The following is a 22,057-nucleotide window of genomic DNA, read 5'->3' on the forward strand; positions in this document are numbered from 1 at the left end:
ATAGGAAAAGTTTAGAAAGCTGTCTAATGATTCCAAATAAAAAGTAAATGTCTGTTTCTGGCCCTCTTCCACACCCTTAAAGTTGGAATTTGACAAAAATTCATGGGTAAAAATTTACAAACTTTGACAGACTATTGAGATAAAACCATTTTCTTTGGGGGATATGGGAGGAAGTACCTTTAAAACTTGTTATACAAAGTTCCAGCTGCCTTTTTATAAAAGTACGTTCCTTAGATTAAAATCATAAAATTAAGGTGCAAGAGGTTAACAAAAATGAACTAAAGAGCTTTATTGACATCACAGTACATTCAATAATAATTTTAAGAATATTACAGCTGAAAGAGAATGGCATGTTTATAGTCTTATTGTGCACTATTTTTTGGAAAAAAAAAAAGTAATACAAAGAAATCCTATTAACGGAGCAGCATTTGGAAAAAGTACACCTATTTACAGATTTTAAAAAAAAATTCTGGTTTCACCTACACAGCCACAATGTGCCTCTATAATGAGACAAGCCCTTAAAACTCATGGAATTTTTTAAACATCATGGCATTCTTGCCACATCATTCCTCAGCGTTTACGACGGAGAGGGGTTGTTGATCTGAAAAAAAGGGAAAGACAAAATTTAAAAATAAAAATGTATTTTAAACTAAAGAATCTATAATTTTTAAATAACTAATATTATATTTCTAAAATTATTTAAGACTATGATCATTTATAAAGTACCAATCTGAGTTTATTAAAGAGAGAGAGAAAGGACACTTTCAACTTTGAATAAATTCAGTCAAATTTTTAAAAAAATCAGACAAAATACTTTAAAAAGTATACTACCTTGATCGGGACTTAGACTTGTGTTTGCGGCTTGCCTTCTTACCAGACCTTTGAGATTTCTCCATGGATCGCGATCGACTATGTTTAGGCTTCTTAGCCTTCTTTTCTTTGCTACTTCCTGGAGATTCAGAACTGCTCCTTCCACTAGAATCAGAGCCTGAATGTTTTTTACTATCTTTGGTAGTACTTTTCTTACTATCCTGTCTAGAATCATGTCTGATGATTTTAACAGATATAGAACCACTCCTAGAGAACGTTCTTTCACTTTCTCGTTTCCTTTTTAACCTATCATCCTGACCACTGAACTTAAAATCTTTTTCTTCCCTTTTTTGTTTCTCTTTTCTTTTATCCTGTTCACGCTCTCTTTCTTTGTCTTTCTTTTTCCTATCTTTATCTATACTTCGACTTCTCTCTTTTTTCCTCTCTTGTTCTTTAGCCTCACCTTTATGTTTATGACTGCTCCCACTAAGATTTCCACGTTGGTCATCAATTTTACGTCTATCTCGACTCCTACTGCGACTGGACCGATTGGTTCGCCTATCCCTTGAGCGACTTCTACTTCTACGTCTCTCTCGGGAAGGACTCCGATTTCTTCGTCTTTCTCTTTCAATGCTATTTCTATTAGATCTTCTCCTATCTCTAATCTTTACCCTAGCCCTATTGCTGTCTATTTTAATTCTGCGAGAGTAACTTCTACTCCTACTACGTCTAGCTTTAATTGTTGGAGATCTACTCCTACTATGTCTCTTTTTCCTTTTAGGAGAAGAAGATCGAGAAGATGTGCGACTACTACCTGAGCTAGAACTGTATGAAGAACTAGAGACAGTACTACTAGTACTACTAGTTCTGCTATTGCTACTAGAACTACCACTACTAGAACTTTCTGATCTGCTCCTTCCTTGTTTCTCTTTTTCTTTATGATCTTTTTTTGGTTCTAAAACTGATGTAGTTTCATTTGGAGTTCTTTTCTTTTCATTAACCACATCACCGTCTGTTTCTCTTGCTTCTAGTAATGATAAACTATTTTGCTCTTTATGGATAAATTCATTCATCTCTTTTGTAACCCTTTCAGTTTGTTGCTTTTCTTCTGAAATAGAAAAAAAGACAAAAATATTAAGTCAAATGTACAATGAAAAACTCCCATGTTATCAGACTATAACAATAGAGCAAGCCACAGAAGCAAAGTCAAATTTTCTAGTACTACATTAAAAAAGTAAAAACAAACAGTTAAAATTTTATTTTATAAACCCAATACAACAAAAAATATTAACATTTCAACATGTAATCAATTAAAATAAATATGGAAATACTTTTCATTAAAAGCCTTTGTAACTTAGTGCATATTTAATACCTACAGCACATCTCAACTTGGGTTAGTTAACCTCCTGGACAGTATAGCCACAGAGTACCAAGGTACAGAGGTACATGTGAAGCAAGAAAAAAATTTCCCTTTTGTCCAATAAAGGTAATAAGGTAATAAGTCATTTATACGAAATATTTGGCTGCAAACTCTTAACAATTACCTTTCAAATTGTCCAAATAAAAATATTCCAAAAATAAATTCTCTATTATTCCTAGTATCATTATGTAAACTGTTAATAATGGTACTCATTACAGTAATTTATATAAAAAGTCCTCTATTACCCTTAATTATCCTAGCTACAAATTATTTTTCAATAGTTTTACATATATATTTCCCCCATTTCAAAACTTTTTTGAAGAACTTTAACAAGAAATAAAAATACACTGAAATAGCTTAACTTATTGCCCCTGATATTAATCTCTCCCCAGATAAAAGTTTACCTTTCCTAAACTATATATTTTCAATACTAAAATTAACTTTGAGTTTACATTTGATAAAAATTACAAATAAGCCAAAATCCTTAGTTTCAATTACGACTCATTTATTACTGACTAGAGGCCCAGTGCACGAAATTCGTGCACGGAGGGGGGTTGTCCCTCAGCCCAGCCTGTACCCTCTCCAATATGGGACCCTTCAAGGGATGTACGACTGCCCAGTGGGATCGGGCCTAAACGGGCAGTCGGACATCCCTCTCACAATCCAGGACTGCTGGCTCCCAACTGCTTGCCTGCCTGCCTTCCTGATTGCCCCTAACCACTTCTGCCTGACAGCCTGATCACCTCCTAACCACTCTGCTGCCAGCCTGTTTGCCCCCAACTTCCCTCCTCTGCCGGCCTGGTCACCCCTAACTGCTCTCTCCTGCAGAGTTGATCACCTCCAACTGCCCTCCCTTGCAGGCTGGGTGCCTCCCAACTGCCCTCTTCTGCTGGCCATCTTGTGGTGGCCATCTTGTGTCCACATGGGGGCAGGATCTTTGACCACATGGGGGCAGCTATCTTGTGTGTTGCAGTGATGATCAATCTGTATATTACTCTTTTATTAGATAGGATAGAGGCCTGGTGCACAGGTGGGGGCCAGCTGGTTTGCCCTGAAGGGTGTCCCGGATCAGGTGGGGGTTCCCTTGGGGCGTGGGGTGGCTTGAGGAGGGGCCTGTGGTGGTTTGCAGGCCGACCACGTCCCCTGGCAACCCAAGTAGAGGCCCTGGTATCTGGAATTTATTTTCCTTCTACAACTGAAACTTTGTAGCCTGGAGCAGAGCCAAGCCTGGGGCTCCCTCTGAGGCCGGCAGCCATTTCTGTTGCAGTTAATTCACCTTCTATAATTGAAACTTTGTTGCCTTAAGCGGGTGGGCCCGGCCAGGGTGTGCGGAAAGCTTTGCTTCCCCTGTTGCTGGCGGCAACCCTGGCCTGCTCTCTCAAGCTCCATTCTGCCGCCATTTGTTTGAATTTACCTTCTATAATTGAAACTTTGTAGCTTGAGTGGAGGCTTAGGCCTGGCAAGGGCAGGCGGAAAGCTTGGCTTCCTCTGTTACGTAGGAAACCTTGCTCTCTGTGGCTGTAGCCATCTTGGTTTGGGTTAATTTGCATGCTCGCTCCGATTGGATGGTGGGCATGGCTTGTGGGTGTGTTGGAGGTATGGTCAATTTGCATATTTGTCTATTATTAGGTAGGCTAACTAGAGGGCCGGTGCACGAAATTCGTGCATGGGGGTGGGGGGGGTTGTCCATCAGCCCAGCCTGCACCCTCTCCAATATGGGACCCCTCAAGGGATGTCCGACTGCCCGTTTAGGCCCGACCCCACCGGCCCTAAATTTTTATATAAATTACTGTAATGAGTACCATTAGTTCACAATCCAGGACTGCTGGCTCCCAACTGCTCACCTGCTTGCCTTCCTGATTGCCCCTAACCGCTTCTGCCTGCCAGCCTGATCACCCCCTAACCACTCCCCTGCCAGCCTGTTTGCCCCTAACTGCCCTGCCCTGCAGGCCTGGTACCCCCCCAACTGCTCTCCCCTGCAGGCCTGGGACCCTCCCAACTACCCTTCCCTGCAGGCCTGGTCACCCTCAACTTCCCTCCTCTGCCGGCCTGGTCACCCCTCACTGCCCTCCCCTGCAGGCTTGATTGCACCCAACTGCCTTCCTTTGCAGGCCTGGTCCCTCCCAACTGCCCTCCCCTGCTGGCCTGATCACCCACAATTGCCCTCCCTTGCAGGCCTGGTCTCTCCCAACTGCCCTCCCCTGCTGGCCATCTTATGTCCACATGGGGGCAGGATCTTTGACCACATGGGGGCAGCCATCTTGTGTGTTGGAGTGATGGTCAATCTGCATATTACTCTTTTATTAGATAGGATAGAGGCCTGGTGCACAGGTGGGGGCCAGCTGGTTTTCTCTGAAGGGTGTCCGGATCAGGGTGGGGGTTCCCTTGGGGCGGGGGGCGGCCTGGGCGAGGGGCCTGTGGTGGTTTGCAGGCCGGCCCCCCCCACCCCTCCCAGTGACCCAAGCGGAGGCCTTGGTATCTGGGATTTATTTATCTTCTACACTTGAAATTTGTAGCCTGGAGCGGAGCCAAGCCTTCTGCTCACTCCGTGGCGGCAGCCATTTCTGTTGGGATTTATTTATCTTCTATAATTGAAACTTTGTAGCCTGGACTGGAGGCCTAGGCCAGCCAGGGCTGCAGAAGCTTGGCTTCCTCCATCACCGGGGGCAACCTTAGCCTCCTGCTCTCTCGAGCTCTGTGGCTGCCACCATTTTTGTTGGAATTTATTTATCTTCTATCATTGAAACTTTGTAGCATTGAGTGGAGGCCTAGGCCAGCAAAGGCAGGCAGAAAGCTTGGCTTCCTCCATTGCCGGAGAAACCCAAGCCTCCCTCCTGCTCTCCGTGGCCGCAGCCATCTTGGTTGGGTTTATTTGCATATTTGCTCCTGATTGGCTTGTGGGCGTAGCGGAGGTATGGTCAATTTGCATATTACTCTTTTATTAGATAGGATGTAGCCTCAATTCCATCCTTTGATACTTTAAGTTGTTTGAAAAATGTAAAGAAACACAAACAAAACTGGACAAAATTAGGTGAATGTATAAGTTGTACCTTCCATCTGTTTATCATGTAACAGCTGCTGTTCTTTTTCTTTTCTCCAAAAAGCTTCCTGTTTTTGCCGGATTCGGTGCCGTAATTCCTCATCGTCAGTGTCAGATGACTCAGAGCCTCTGTCACTCCTTTCATCTTCACTGTCTCCTGATCCATAACCACCCAGTCCACCTGTGTGCATAAAGCCCAGTCCATCATATGGAAAAATTATTCTGTGCATTAAAAACTTTTTACGGTCCAAGAAGAAAGCTCATTTCTTTTTTACATTGCATTTTGTTGGAAGAATCTACTTATTCGGGGTGGGGAGAAGTATAAATTCCAATGCTTAAGAAGTTCCTAAGAGCCCTCATAAAAATTGATACTTAGTATCTTATTCTTTCTGGAGTATTTCATATATTTGTCAGCATAAATGAATCGTGATAATGGTTTTGTTTTACTGTCCATGCTAACCAATAAAACCATTTAATAGTGTAGTAACAAAGTCTCACTAAAGCATAATCCATTCAACTACCTTAAAATTTATGATGATCCTAAAAATAGTTCTACAATTAACTTTTTCATTGTTCAAAGCTTAGAAACCCCAGGTAGTATGCTAAGTATTTTTCCCCTAAAAAAATTAGAATACTGTAATTCTGACTGTGCAGAAATGGTATGATGCTAAAACTACTCCCCACCCTGAAGTGATCTAAATAGTAATAACAAAATCACATGGGCATTTGGTTCTAGCCATTTTTGTTGATCCTCACAAAGATTAATTTTTGAAATAATGTGGAAAAGGCAAATTCAAGCTTTTATATACTTGATAATATAACATGCAAATAGAAAACTATGAACACATCACTACTATGGTAATGTAAGATAAACCCTTTCCTCTATGGTAAACCTAACTTGCTGCAACACAACCTAAATAAAGGTCCTTAAAACCATTAGTGGATAGGTTCCTCTCTAGGGCAACAATTTTGAAAGTGAATTTAAATATTAGCATGGCTAAATTATAACTATTACAACTTGCCTCATTAACTATGAATTAGTCACCACATTTACAATAATCCCACTGTGAATTCTTTAGTAAAAAAAAAAAAGGCAAACCTTTTAGAGACTGATTTAACCCTAAGATCTCAGGTTTTATAAACTGAGTAGGAACAGTACAGTTTCAAAATAGAACATGTAGAGAGACAAGGTAAGTGTGATTTTTCCCTTTAAGGCCCTCTTACAAATAAGGAGAACACTTACCGAGTCCAGTGAGGGAAGCCAGTGCACTGGACTGTGCCAGCTGTTTTGCAGGAGCTTTGTATCACATCAACAACAGGAACAACATGTTAACACAAATAGCCACGATTTCATAGTCATGAGAGTCTATGGTATTGTTAAATCTACTACTATTGCTGCTTCTTGGGGAGAGAAGAAACATTAAAAACATAACATTCATTTTAAACCAGTAGCATGTCTGGCCTTGAAAGTATAATTCTGATGTGAGTTGAAATTGGTTTATAATGAGGAAAAATGTTGACAGCATATCGGTATTTTTATTTTTGAGGTATGGCCCATAATTTAAATTTGCTTTCAGTATAATTTTTTAAGTGTTACTAAATATATGGGGGCTAGGTGGGAAAATCACTAACTAGCTCTGTAAGAATTATAAGTGGTAAACTGTGAAAACTCTGAAGGTTCATAATTCAATTCTTTAGTAAAACTAAATTGCATTAGAAATCATACACCAATACCATGGTATCTATAAAAAAAAATCAGGTGAAATAAATTGAACATCATCAAGAATTTTCCAAAATACATTTTATAGAACAACAGTGTAATTATGAATTTGTGCTCAGAGAGGTTGGACAAAACAAATATATCTGTATAGTTGTAATATGGTGTCTATAAATCTGAACTTTCCAAAAGAGTAAAACATGCAAGAAGAGAATATTCGAATATCTGCTACTATTTCAACAAGGACAACAAAAAAAGTCCAAAATAGCCACCAAAACCATAACACCCCCAGAAAAACAAAGCCAAGAACACCCACAATATACCTTTTGTTGCTTTCCGGTGTGCATCTTTGGCTACATAATAAATTTCTTCATCTGTGACATCCAGTAGAATTTCAGTCAAAAGCATTTTTGTCAATAACATCTAAGGAATATATATTGTTTCTAATTAAATTATTATAGTTACTAATAATACAGTCTGACATTTTCAAAAAATTAAAAAGGCAAAGCTTTAGGGGGTGGGGGGCAATGGGAGGATAAGGACACATATGTAAAACCTTAATCAATAAGGAAAAAAAAAATTAGCCTGTACTAGTGGGGAAAAAAAGGCAAAGCTTTATTTTATAAAGCATTTCAGATCAATCATTCCAACGAACAGAATATCTTGAAAATAATTCTAAATTATAAGAACTTTTAAAAATTTCAAAATCATATGGATTAAAGAAATAAATGAGTTTATTTCTATAGAGACACTGAATTCTAACTCTAGAGACAAAACATGTAAAAAGTCCCTATTAATAAAAATTTCCATTGGTGTTTTAAGTTGAAAGACATATCCTTTCATTTAATACTATTAGTAAGCAACACCACATTAGCTTCTTAAGTCACTTAGGAACTTAACCCTCAGCTCAAGGTAAAATTTGAGGAGAGAAAATAAGGAAAAGGCAGTTATTTCATTTTGTCAAATGAAGTCCTTTTTTTCTTGAGTGCTGTAATATAGAGTACAATAGACTTGAAATAAGAGCTGGATTCTAGCAATGGTTTGGCTATCAACAGCTCCTTCAAATGTAGACTATTTGTCCCTTTGCCTCTCTGGGCTCCAGATCACAGTACTAATCTTCTGAAATGAGAGTGCACTGAATTAGCATCTTCTAAACACATTCCAAAGATCATGGGTCTTTCAATATGAAAAAAACAGCAGTTTATATTCCTAATCTCAGAAAAGGAATAAACACAGATATTAAAGGCTTCGAGAATTTTTACAATGAAGAAATACGTTTACCTGTGTTCCCACCCCAGTGCTTCCTAAACTTATTCTATGAAGTCTTTTAATTTTTCCCATTATTCGAAAAACACACTTTAGCCCAGCCAGCATAGCTCAATGGTTGAGCATCGACCTGTGAACCAGGAGGTCACAGTTCGATTCCCAGTCCGAGCATATGCCCGGGTTGCAGGCTTGATCCCCGGTGGAGGGTACGCAGGAGGCAGCCAATTAATGATATCATTGATGTTTCTATCTCTCTCCCCCTCTCCCTTCCTCTCTAAAATCAACAAAAATATACATATATTAAAAAAACACACACACACTTTAGAAAATAATAGACATATTGCCCCTTATAGTAAAACATTGTTAAATTACAACATTGGTATAAGGAAATGTGCTTAGTAATTGCTTTATAAGTTGTGATTTCATATTAGGTGTTACTGGATTTTGCAGACATTATTGCCCAGGAAATCTATATATCAATACATATTTCATACTTGTTTCATGAGTTCTCAGTTTAAATGCTTAAGATACCAACCAATAGTTTTTAAAAATTATACCAGGTGTACCGGTTAATAATGCGGATTTTGTAATCCAAGAAAACACAATAATTTCAAGAGAAACTTCACAAGTGCTTTATTCAAAGTAATGTCCATCACTAGCTACACATTTCCCCCATCTGTCAGGTAATTTGTGGATATCGTCCCAATAGAAGTTTTCTTGTTTTGAGGCAAACCATTCAGAGACCCAATTTTCCACTTCTTCGTTTGTTTTGAAGAGCTGCTCAGAAAGAGCGTGTGCCATCGATCGGAACAAGTGGTAATCTGAAGGAGCAAGGTCTGGTGAATACAGAAGGTGAGTTAATACTTCCCAGGCAAGATCTTTTAATGTGTCTTTAACTGGTTTTGAAGTGTGTGATGGTGCGTCATCATGATGCAAAATTACTTTGCCGTGTCTTCTGGCACATTCTGGTCATTTCACGATCAAAGTGTGGTTCAAATTGATTATTTGTTATCAGTATCGATCAGTATTAACGGTTTCACCTGGTTTTAGAAGCTCATAATATACCACACCTTCCTGATCCCACCAAACGCAGAGCATTGTCTTCTTTCCGAAGCGATTTGGCCTTCCAGTCAATGTTGATGGCTGACCTGGATCAACCCATGATTTTGTGCGTTTGGGATTCTCAAAATAAATCCACTTTTCATCACCAGTCACAATTGGATGCAAAAAAGACTTTCTTTCGTGCTGTTGAAGCAACATTTTACTGATGACTGCGGTTTTCCATTTGTATTTCATTCAGTTGATGTGGCACCCATTTTCCTTCCTTTAAAATCTTTCCCATTGCTTGCAAACGATCAGAAATTGTTTGCTGAGCAACGTTTAATCTTTCTGCAAGTTGTTTTTGAGTTTGACACGCATCTTCATCCAATAATGCTTGTAATTGTTGGTCTTCAAACTTTTTCAGTTGACCTGGGTGTTCTTTGTCTTTCACATCGAAATCATCACTTTTAAAGCGTTTAAACCAGTGTTCACAAGTATCTTGAGATGGAGCATGTTCACCATAAGCTTCCCGAAGTATAACTTTTTCTCCAAAATAAAGTAATGAACTAAAACTTCTGAAAATGCTCTCTTTTTTTTTTGCATGGAATTTGACATTTTTAAGCATAAAAATATCTATGATGTTAACACCTTCAGCAAATTTGACATATAAAGTTTTGAAGCTTGCTGTCAATACAACAAATAGCATACATATCAAATCGCATATATATCAACATATGTGTAACTCCATCTATTGAAAAAAATCCAATTAACCGGTACACCTAGTAAACAAAATAAATCCTATAATATGTTACACATCAATTATACCTCAAAACAATTTTAATAAAAAAATAAATTTACATTTTTTACCATTTGATACTCTTTCTCTTCTTCAGTCATCTCTGGTTCACTTTGCTCTTCTTGAGGAACTGGAGATGGACTTCTGGTGACTTTTCCACTGCTTGCAGCCTCAACATTTTCAGCATCTTCATCTTCCTCATCACTATCCTAAAAAAGTAATACTATGGGTAGCCCAAATTCATGCTTATAATCAATCATTATCTTGAACATTTTATTTCAAAACCCTAAGTTAAAAAGTGTATGAGATAGCCCTGCCCAGTTTTCTCGATGGTTAGAACATCGGTCTGTGGACCAAAGGGTCTCAGGTTCTATTCCCAGTCAAGGGCATGTACCTCATTTGCAGGCTCAATCTCCTGGGTCAGGGTGTGTGCAGGAGGCAACCAGTAGATGTGTCTCTGTCACATCAATATTTCTCTCTCTCTATCCCCCCTCCTCTCTCTAAAAATTAATGGAAAAAATATCCTCGGGTCAGGATTTTTTTTTTTTAAAGTATATGTGCCCTAACCGGTTTGGCTCAGTGGATAGAGCGTCGGCCTGTGGACTGAAGGGTCCCGGGTTCGATTCCGGTCAGGGGCATGTGCCTTGGTTGCGGGCAAATCCCCAGTGTGGGGTGTGCAGGAGGTAGCTGATCGATGTTTCTCTCTCATCCATGTTTCTGACTCTTTAGCCCTCTCCTTTCCTCTCTGTAAAAAATCAATAAAATATATTTTTTAAAAAACCAAAAAGTATATGAGCCCTAGTTTGTTTGGCTCAGTGGATAGAGCATCAGTCCATGGAATGAAGGGTCCCAGGTTTGATTCTGATCAAGGGCATATACCTTGGTTGTAGGTTCGATCCCCAGCCTGACCAGGGCATGTGCAGTAGGCAACCAATTGATGTGTCTCTCACATCGATGTTTCTCTGTCTCTCCCCTGCCCTTCCACTCTCCCGCCGCCCCACAAAAAAAAAAAAAAAAAAAAATCAATGGAAAAAAAATCCTGTGGTGAAGATTAACCCAAAAAAAAGTGTATGAAAGAGAGATATGAAAATGAAATTTCTCTCTAAATTATATTTTTGCATGATAAATTTCATTTGGTAATTTAGTGTTACCTGAGAGGAAATGTGATTATAAGATGATTTAAAATTATTTTAATTATTTTATTAAATTTTGTTCTTTTTCTTAGTCAAATTTTTATTGATTTTAGAGAGACAGGAAGGGGAAGGATAGAGAGAAATACCAATGAGAGAGAAACATCAATCAGCTGCCTCCTGCACACTCCCTATTAGTGATTGAGCCAGCAACCCGGGCATATGCCTTTATCAGTAATGGATGTGTTGATGTTCAACCACTGAACCACACAAGCTGGACAATTTTTTTAAAATCCTCACCTGAGGATATGATTTTAGAGAGAGAAACATCAATGTGAGAGATAAAGACATCAATCAGTTGCCTCCTGTATGCACCCCAAAAGGGGATCGAACCCACAACCTTTTGGTTCATGGGATGATGCTCCAACAACTTAGCCACCCAGCCTTAGTCAATTTTGACCTTTCTTTATAAATAACCAAAGCACATCATGCCCAGAGACTGACTTAATTAATATCCAATATATCTGATGGCTGGAATGAGTGGCTTGTAGAACTACTGGTAAATGAACCACAATCAGATTATTCAGCGTTAGTTTTTTGTTTTGTTTTTTAAATATATTTTACTGATTTTTTACAGAGAGGAAGGGAGAGGGATAGAGAGTTAGAAACATCGATGAGAGAGAAACATCGATCAGCTGCCTCCTGCACACCCTCCACTGGGGATGTGCCCACAACCAAGGTACATGCCCTTGACCAGAATCGAACCTAGGACCTTTCAGTCCGCAGGCCGTCGCTCTATCCACTGAGCCAAACCCGTTTCAGCTCAGTGTTAAGTTTTATAGCTATAAATATAAGCTATTTACCTAATATCATGTGACTTAAAATGAAAAATTTGTAGTCAGTTTCCAGATCTTGGCTGGCCCCGAAACATAGAGAAATTTGCTTCTTTTTAGCTATTTAATGGACAGATAGATGCGAAATAAGGTCTACTTCAGATGGAAGAAATGCCAGCAGTTGTTTCTGTCACTGTGTAGGTGGTTAGGTTTTCAATATCTAAACAGAGTATCTCGCCCTAGTCGGTTTGGCTCAGTGGATAGAGCGTCGGCCTACGAACTGAAAGGTCCCAGGTTCGATTCTGGTCAAGGGCACTTGCCTGGGTTGTGGACTCGATCCCCAGTGGGGAGCTTGCAGGAGGCAGCCAATCAATGATTCTCTCTCATCATTGATGTTTCTATCTCTCGATCCCTCTTCCTTCCTCTCTGAAATCAATAAAAATATATATAAACAAACAAACAAAAAAACAAAACAGCGTATCTTAAAAAGGGGACTCTACTTTAGGCAAAAAAGTGTTCCATAGTCACACTCAGCAATCCTACTAAGTAGAAGACAAGATGATCGGCTAAATACTACTATGGAAAGGCCATTTGAACCAGGAGAAGAATTCATGTAACACAAGCCCAAAGGCATCATCTGTAAGAAGGAGGATAATCTCCAAATCCAAACAATGTTTTGACACTTAAGAAAACCACCAAGCCTGGCCTGCGTGACTTAGTGGTTGAGCATTGACTTATGAACCAGGAGGTCACAGTTCAACCAGTCAGGGCACACACGGCTGGGTAGTGTGGGGCATACAGGACGCAGCCAATCAATGATTCTCTCTCATCACGGACGTTTCTCTCTTTCTCTCCCTCTCTGAAATCAATAAAAATATATTTTTAAAACAACAAAAATACACCACCAAGTCTGGAAATCCACTATTTCATGCAAAGATTTAAAAAACAAATTTTAAGGTCAACTCTTAGTAGTAGTGGTAGTCTGTAGTTTATTTCATAACATCCAGAACAAAAACACATCTGTGGCATGGTTCTTTTATAAAAATAAAGAGTAATTTATGGCTTTTTATTGAATTTAAGCAAAATCAATGTCTTCTTAAATCTAGTAACCTTGCTGTCCTTAAGATTTATCTTTGAAGCAGAAAATAGCCTTTGGAGGAGGACCCTTTTCCTAAGTGACATTGCCACTGTTATAACTGCCCTACCAGCTAGGAGCACATTATTGCTAAATAAATAATTCCTATGCCACCTACATGATGAAGACTTAAGTATTTAAAACAATGTTTCCTTCAGTACTCATGTCAAAAAACTATAGAAGTTATTATATCCTCTGTTACAAGTATAAATGTTCAAAAAAAGGGCAGATTTCTTTTTCTAGTGCTGTTTAACTAAGTTTTGATTTATAACCCACCACTTGGGAGTTAGCTATACCACAACAAAAGAATACAAATGTTTGTCAATGTAAGACCTATCTCGCATCCCACTGAATAATTTCTCTCCAGAATAAAATGTTTTATAAACTCACTGTACACTCTCTCCTTACCCTGCCCTCAATAACACATCTATAATATAAAAAAATAATACCCAATATACTTACTGAAGGTAATCTCAGGAAAATTACTTTAATACTTTTCTACAGGCTAAAATACTTATTTCAATAACCTTTTCACATAGATATCAAATGGAGTTTCAGGTCAAAGGATTCTACTCACAAATTTACTTCTCTGAGGTAAACGAGGGCCATCACCTCCTTCAGCATCTTCTGTAGTCTTCTTTTCTTTTTTGGACAACTGTGAACGCTGTTGTTCCATTCTTTCTTTCTCCAACTTCTTTTGCTTTTCACGTTCCATTTTTTCAAGACCTTCCCGAATCCAAGCTGGAAGAGTCCTGCGTTTTACCGCATCTGTTTCACATGAGAAAAAGAAAATTTGTAAGTCAGTTAAGTAAAAATCTAACACATGAGTTCTTTATTCCTAAATTTCTAACTTGTGAAATTTTTGGAAAAATACTGGTGCCATTTGAGCGTTTATAACAAATACTATCATTTTCCAGCAAGACAGTGCTAATAAAAACAACCCAATAAATGTCACGCTTTTTAAAAAAATCACCACTTTTAATAGCAGCATAAACATTGTATTAATGTTTACAATGTGCCAAGGCACTATGAAAGCACATTAAACTATCATCATCTCAATCCTAAAAAAGGCCCTAAATGATCACTATTACTTGATCTCTTTTGCAAATGAGAAAACTGAAACTCAGATATTAAGAGATGTGCTCAAGGTTACAAAACCAGTAAGCAGTGATATGGGCTACTTCAGAGCCAAACTTACATTGCTTCTTAAAATATGAAAACAGAAGAGAGTCAAACACAAGTCCATTTCACACTGAAAATTCACTTAAACAAGTATTCCATCTGGGATACTTTTTAATTTATTCCTTAAGTTATAAAAGAAGCAATAATCGTCCTAAAATGTCTACTTTGTGATAAGAAAAAAAGACTTAAATGTTCTGGTCCATTAAGTGCTGGATTTGGATTTCCAGATATATAATAAATTCAAAATTTTTCATTGGGAATACGTTAGTCCTGTTATTTAACAATTGAAATGTTCTGAAAAATACTTACAGAAAGTGAAATAATGAAAGGAAAATTAATCTTACAGCAGTGTATCAGATGAACTGAGAGTGGAAAGAATCCAGAGAAAAAACTAGAGGCTTTTTTAAAAGGCGAAAATGCTCATATATCGGTATAATGTATCAAATTGTCAACATTGAAGAAATCAAAATTCTACAGCCATGTTAACTTTATCTCATCACAAAATCTAAGTTTAAGGTAAAGTTTTATTTTAAAGAAAATTATTCAAAGATTTTAATATTTTAGACAAAATCTCCCCTTTGAAATTTTAAAGTTTTATGACTATAAAATAATAGGGTTTTAAAGTGTCGATTTCTAATATATCACAGGTAGTAGAACAATTTAAGAAATTAAGACATCCTTTTTATATGGTCAAGAAATCATGCTAATGTAGTTCACTGAACTTAAATAACTACCAATTTGTGGAGGCTCCTGCTTCACAGGAAGTGCAATAGGTGAACGCTGCCGATCCCTGAATGATGATGGCCTTTCTCTTCGATTCTGGGGAGGTGCTGGAGGTCCTGGAGGTCCTGGTTGCCAATAAGGAGGATGAAATCCACCTTGCGGTGGACCAAAAGCAGCCCCATGCTGAAAGAGTATTGCAGTTTATTTTTCTTCACATTAATACAATATACACTCTGGGATACACGTGTGTTATGAACTGGGACAGTAGAAATCCATGTGTGCAGCAAATCCAAGAACTCCATGGTTCTAATATCCACCGATATTTCTGTAGCCCCAAGAACCTAAGCTTACTTTTCTTAAGAAAAAGATTTTCTGCCTACATAAATGCAAGAGCCATCTAAAATCCTTCTGATACACTATTTTCAAGTACAGAAAATAACATATATGAACTTTTTCATTCTGAATCCATTTATAAACTAATCCTTTCACTACCAAGAAACCAAATAAATGTCAATTTTTCTATAACCAGAAAATACAAGAAAAAAATTTTTAGTCAATTCCAACTTTCTATTTCTTGTGAATGTAAGTTGTTTCTAAAACCTTGCAAGAAAGAAATATCTATTTTAAGCAAAGATAAAAGTTACTGAATCATTACATTAAACTTTTTTTGGTAATTTTACCATTTTCAGAGGCGTTTCTAAGCCATTTGCCGACCTCTTTGTCTTATTAGCAAGGGGATCTACCAGGCAAATGCGGTAGAAGTAGAAGCTCCCTGCCACAAAAAACTATCATATCTGTATACCAAGTATGAGTATACAACAAGTATCTGAATATATATGAATAAGATTACTACCTCAAGGTGAATATTGTTTACATTTAGGTCTATTACCTATATAATTAGTGATATAATGTATATATTTTCAAAATTTTAAATCATGATAGCTTAGTTTATAAGGTAACAACTGTAATCAGTTATTTCAAAATGACACCTAGTATTATAATTTAAGAGTGGACCTTGGTGAGTGGTTAGAAAAAAAACAATAACACTATTTCCCATAGAGTTCTATGTCCCTAGGAATGAATTAGATGCTACAAAAGAAATTATGTATAATTCTATTAATGAACATGTCATGTCAGAATGGAATAAAAAAGACAACACTAGAAAAAGTCCTAACTTGACAGAGAAGGAATTGCATTTAGAAGATCTATATTCTTCAATTCTTAACCATAATCTATTATTATTGATAAATAATGTATTCAACTACTGTGCATTTCCTAAACTTTATTGAACATTTAAATATTCCATTTTGAAATTATAAATTAGAAAACAAAACATCATATAACTATTTCACTTACACATTTTTCATTTTATGTAAATTTCCCCCTAACAATTCTTTATGCCATTTTCCTAAGCAAATCAGAAAATAAAACTCTTAATGTTTTAATTCTCAAAAACTGATAACTTTTCTGAGACATAATATGCACTTATCTGTATAAAACTGAAAAGTGAAACACATATCTCAGGTACTCTTGATGAGACAAACTTCCAAAGAATGGATTATGTGCACATCTACAGTATTAAAGCAACAAAATATCTTTCACCTGATAGTCAAACTGGTTCACTGGGCCCACTGCAAAATTATCGGGTGGTCCACCAAAGTTGTGATTGTTCTGGTTAAATATATGCCTGTTGTCAGGGGCAAATTCCCCACTGTCCTGACTGTTGCTGTCTTCGGAAGGAGGAACAATGTCCATTGGGCCTGGTGTTGGTGGCATCCATGGCTGATCTGGAGGGGGATGTGGGGGTTGCTGATGCATTCCCCATTCTATTTAGAATTTAGGCATAAAAACATTCAACAGGGAGTTATAACAAAATCAATACAAATTTTTAAGCTCTCAAGAAAGCTAAATTTTTCAGTAAAGAAATAAATAAAAAATTTATGACTTCTTGGTCAAATTCCTTTTGTATATCTTAAAAATAAGCAATGAATTAATAAATCATTCAAATGAGCTAACTCCACTCAATTCATATCCTAAATAAATGAAAACAAATGCCCCAAATTATTTTTAATAAATTTAACAAAACTCAAAGCAATTTTTTGTTGTTGAAGTTTTCTATTTCTGTTCAGTAACACCACCATAAAAATAATGCCTAGGGATTTTTATATAATTTCTTTCTTCCATGAACACATTTATCCTCACAACATCCCTGTGAGGTAGGGGGAAATCAGGTATTATTTTTTTGCCAATTTCAGGAGAGGAAATTGGGCACACAGAAATAAATCACTTGCAGGGTCACAAAGAAAACCAGTAGAGCAAAGATGGAGAAGTGGATGATGCTAGGGTGAGTCATTTATAAACTTAAACTTGGGAACTAAAACATTTTCAAACTTGAGAAAGTTTAGTTTAGCATAGCTTCAAGAAAACTAGAAATGAACTACATCACAGTATCAAATATTAGAATATTCATTATCCTTTTGAAAATGTTAGAGGATTACTTTCTGAGTTTTCCATTCTTATATTGAAAAACAAAAATAACTACTAATAGGGAAAGGAGAGATGACTTCACCATCAGCACACTTAAATGTAAGATTCCTCTATAAATAAAGTGACTATTAAAAATAATAGCACAGGTTTGGAAAAACTGAAATAGCATCAAGGAATCTAAATCATATTGTGAAGTAAAAAAGCAAGCAAGCAAACAAACAAAACAGATAAAAACTTATGGAAGATCTTCACTATCTGAAAAACAGGGAAGTAAATATGGGTGGATGGTAGGGGCAGAATATATTTGACAGACTAATCTGTCACATAGTGACACAATTTTTCTTTAGAAACTAGACATGTTTTGCTCTGCCAGTCCTGCTTCTGAAAGGCCAGAGGTTGCAAGAGAGAGATCATAGAATGCTCTCTTCCCTAGATGCCAAGTGAGGTTTCCAGTGTTCCCAGCCCCTGTCAGCCTAGGAATGAAGAACCAAGAAAAGAATCAAACTGAGTGCCACAGTGCTAGCAGACTGAGTACAGAATAATTTTAACCACAAAATTTCAAGGTCAAATCTAATTTAAACTGTCTATTCTTCAAGCATTGATTTCAAGAAGTCGTAAGACTAAATAAGCAAATTAAACAATTTAATTTTAATCCTTGTATTTTAAAAATAATCCTAAACTTTGGAAAACATAAACAACAAACCTGGTTGCCACATCCTGTTAAAGTTTGAATCCCCTTGAAAATTCCCATGATTGTTTGGACCAGATTCCATTGTAGACATATCTTGTCCATTTGGCATCATTCCTGGTGGTTGTTCTACCATGCTTTGCTGTCCTGAAGCTTCTCTTTGGGCAATCCAAGCTTGAGCCAATGCAGCCCAATCAATCTGGCCTAATATAATATAATTTAACATGGCAGAATTGAGCATTCAGAATGTAGAAGCTAAAAGAATAGTGCCTCTATATAAAATAAGCATCTCAGTAATTTCCCACTGTTGATTTTAAATATTAGCAAGTGTTATGACTGTAAGGATGCTCAGATAACCTATATTCAGGCTACAAAATAAAACAAACGACTTAATACTTTCTGAAAAGGATTCCATAAAAACACTCTTAACCAATTAATTTCTAATATTAACTCATAAGAAATTTATCCTCTGCACTTTATTGAATGCGATACATATATATATAAAGGTTTTTATTTGATTTTAGAGAGGGAGGAAGAGAGAGAAACATCAATCAGCTGCCTCCTACAGACCCCCTCAGTGGGACTGAGCCCGAAACCTGGGCATGTGTCTTGACCCGGACCAGGGACCTTTTGGTTGGTGCATGGGACGATGCTCAACTAAGTGAGCCACACCAGCCAGGGCAGTTTACTGACTTTTTTTAAAGTCTTCTTCCTTTTTTTTTTTTTTTTTAAACAAATAATCAAACTCACTCATTTCTTCCTCAAATAGGTCCTCTTCAGGCCTACACTAGATCCTCTAGATCTCAGATGAATATAACTACCCCTATTCCTCCTCATAGTCACCCTTCTTTAGTTTCAGCTCCCTTCTATAGTCAAAATACCTCTATTAACAACATATCAGTCATTCTTTACTCAAATGTATTGTCCCCACTAATTTAAGGGCCTCCTTTATTTCTCAAATATCTATATTTAACATTCTAAGATCTAATATTATTAATAAAGGAAACAAAGTAAAATAAGATAATTTTTCACATCTATTTAGTCAAGATTAAAAAGGTATTCTCACACATTTTTTTAAAATATTATTTTTATTGATTGGCTGACCCCTTCTGGGGATTGAGCCCACAACATGGGCATGAGCCCTGACTGGGAATCTAACTGTGACCTCCTGGTTCATAGGCGATGCTCAACCGCTGAGCCACATTGCTGGGCTTATTCTCATACATTCTGATGGAAACATAAATTGGCATAATCCTCATGAAGTTAAACTTGGCAGCGTCTACCTAAAACTTTCCAAATATGCAACTATGATCTTGATTTTTTTACTAAGAAAATAAAAATAATTGGACACATGAATAATGATATATATACAAAATTATAATTATTTTTAAAAGTAAAAAACTATAGCCCAGCCTGTGTGGCTCAATGGTTGAGCATCGACCCATGAATCAGGAAGTTACAGTTCAATCCCCGGTCAGGGCACATACATGGGTTGTAGGGTCGATCCCCAGTAGGGGCTGTGCAGGAGGCAGCCAATCGATGATTCTCTCTCATCACTGATGTTTCTCTCTCTCTCTGAAGTCAATAAAAATATATTTTAAATAATAAAAATAATAATCAATCAATCATCCAAAAGTGGATCAATTAAATTACAGTATATTCCTATAATAGAATGCTATGTAGCTACTGAAAAAATAAGTTCAGATTAACCTAATAAAGGCAGGGCATTGGAAGGGATCATATCAATGAAACAAAATTGGCCATGAGTCAATAACTATTAAAGCTAAATAACAAATGGGAGTTCCCTATACTCTTTTCTACATCTGTATATGCTTGAAATGTTCCATAATAAAGAGAAATGATTTAGCATACCATCAGTTGACTATGCTCTACACTGAATTATAACATTCAGAATTAAGAGAAGTATACTTTACTTAAATTACACATTTAAGAAAGATTTTCTACTTTCTTAGAAAAAAAGAACTAAATCAGTTTTAAAGATTAAATACTGACCACAAAATGATCCAATAAACCAATTCCAATTCCATCTTTCTTAATCCCATCGAATTATTTCCCACTCTTCCACATCTCTCTCCTCGCCCCCCCTCCGATTTCGGTTTATTTCCTTACTTGGATCCTGCTGGTGCTGGAATGACTGCATCCACTGTTGTTGGTTCAATGGCCACTGCTGCCAAGGCTGTCCTCCTTGATCCCACATCCTGACTTTAAAAATATATTTGATTTTCTATCTTCAACAAGATGAACATAGTTTAAAAATGAGAATAAGAGTTCTTTAATTTTAAAAGCTCACACAGAAATTATAATACGATAATACATTTATGTGATCAGAGCTCTAAAATTCTGGTCAATAGGTTGCCAGAGGCAACTGGAATTTTTAGGTGGGCAAGCAAAAATAGAAAATTTCATGTTAATACTGGTGTCAGAATTTGGCGGTAGGCAGAGCTCAAATCAATTTAGCTCAAAAAGGAAAATACTAATTTTTCCCAATATAAATCTCTTGAAATATAATTATTTTGAAAATAATCAGAAAAAAATGTGATTTCATCTCCCCCAACTAAGATTCCTTGAAGAGAGTAACCAAATAACTCTAACAATGAAGGAGAACTCTCCCTATGGCTAGTGAATGCTTAAGGTAAAATCAATTTAGAAAACTGCCATATTGTCAAACCTAATAGAACTGATTCAGACAATCTTAGAAGCAATGGGAAATCACAAATTGAAAAGTTGCCAAAATATCACCCTAAAGATTTAATAATCTGTAATAGTGCCTCCTCATAAGATACGATATTATGTCCCCAGAATCATTTAAATAAATACTTTCACCAAAAATGTTTAATTGAATACAACTGAGCTTTCCTATCTTACTTCTAGTGTGAAGGAACTATAAGGGGACAAAGGAATGAGATAAACAGTTTCAAAGAAACAATCAGATAAATTCAGAGGGTAAGGTAGTTTACGGGACCAGGTTTCTTAACATGTAAACAGCATGAAAAAGACTGGGGAAGAGAACATATGTTAACAACTATTAAATCCAGATAATGGATATGGGGGAGAGGGTCATCACACATTACCTTTCTGTAAACTAGTTTGAAAATTTTCATAACACAAAGTTTAAATTCCTACAAGTCTAATATCTTTGAACTTTATCCAACACTGATATATAACCCTCTTCAAGAACCAATGACACACATGGTAAGCAGCATATATTTCTTCAGTTTGTACCTTAGGGCTTAGCATAAAATAGGCATTAAATAAATGTTTACTAAACAAATCCTTCTAGACTGACCCTTTCCTCTATAAACAATCCAAAAGCCTTAATATTGCAGGATTACAAAAAATAGAGAAGCCAGATAAGGAAGTAAGACACACCAACTCAAATGAGACAGTTGGCTATTATAACTCAGGCTCTTAAGAGTTTGCAACTCTAGCCGAAACCGGTTTGGCTCAATGGATAGAGCGTCAGCCTTCGGACTCAAGGGTCCCAGGTTCGATTCCGGTCAAGGGCATGTACCTTGGTTTCAGGCACATCCCCAGTAGGGGGTGTGCAAGAGGCAGCTGATCGATGTTTCCCTCTCATCGATGTTTCTAACTCTCTATCCCTCTCTCTTCCTCTCTGTAAAAAATCAATAAAATATATTTTTTTAAAAAAAGTTTGCAACTCTAGTCTTTGTAGCATTTTTATAATTCTATCAATGGCAGATGCTGACTTCTCAACTGAAGAGCACTGTGAATTAGGGAAGATGCATTCGTTTGTTACCTTGACTTACT

General features: G+C 36.9%; 1 protein-coding gene across 9 annotated transcripts in view; it reads right to left on the bottom strand.

The window, feature by feature from the left end:
• Nucleotides 1–264: 264 nt before the first annotated feature.
• Nucleotides 265–22,057, bottom strand: part of PNISR (PNN interacting serine and arginine rich protein) — a 28,864-nt gene continuing 7,071 nt past the window's right edge. For 2 of the 9 annotated variants that reach the window (XM_054722474.1, XM_054722472.1), the window contains exons 3-13: nucleotides 20,399–20,513; nucleotides 18,284–18,472; nucleotides 16,696–16,919; nucleotides 15,105–15,276; nucleotides 13,766–13,956; nucleotides 10,153–10,299; nucleotides 7,311–7,410; nucleotides 6,514–6,567; nucleotides 5,281–5,451; nucleotides 832–1,918; nucleotides 265–601 (exon numbers count right to left, since the gene is read on the bottom strand). In XM_054722474.1, coding sequence (XP_054578449.1) covers nucleotides 571–601; nucleotides 832–1,918; nucleotides 5,281–5,451; nucleotides 6,514–6,567; nucleotides 7,311–7,410; nucleotides 10,153–10,299; nucleotides 13,766–13,956; nucleotides 15,105–15,276; nucleotides 16,696–16,919; nucleotides 18,284–18,472; nucleotides 20,399–20,486 — 2,454 coding nt within the window. In that variant the 5' untranslated portion in view covers nucleotides 20,487–20,513 and the 3' untranslated portion in view covers nucleotides 265–570. Of the gene's footprint in view, nucleotides 602–634; nucleotides 1,919–5,280; nucleotides 5,452–6,513; nucleotides 6,568–7,310; nucleotides 7,411–10,152; nucleotides 10,300–13,765; nucleotides 13,957–15,104; nucleotides 15,277–16,695; nucleotides 16,920–17,044; nucleotides 18,054–18,283; nucleotides 18,473–20,398; nucleotides 20,518–22,057 lie in introns of those variants that run through there. The other 7 variants (XM_054722476.1, XM_028138169.2, XM_028137754.2 and 4 more) reach the window with 7 other exon arrangements.

The sequence above is a fragment of the Eptesicus fuscus genome, chromosome 10 (genome assembly GCF_027574615.1).
Source record: "Eptesicus fuscus isolate TK198812 chromosome 10, DD_ASM_mEF_20220401, whole genome shotgun sequence".
Classification (NCBI taxonomy): domain Eukaryota; kingdom Metazoa; phylum Chordata; class Mammalia; order Chiroptera; family Vespertilionidae; genus Eptesicus; species Eptesicus fuscus.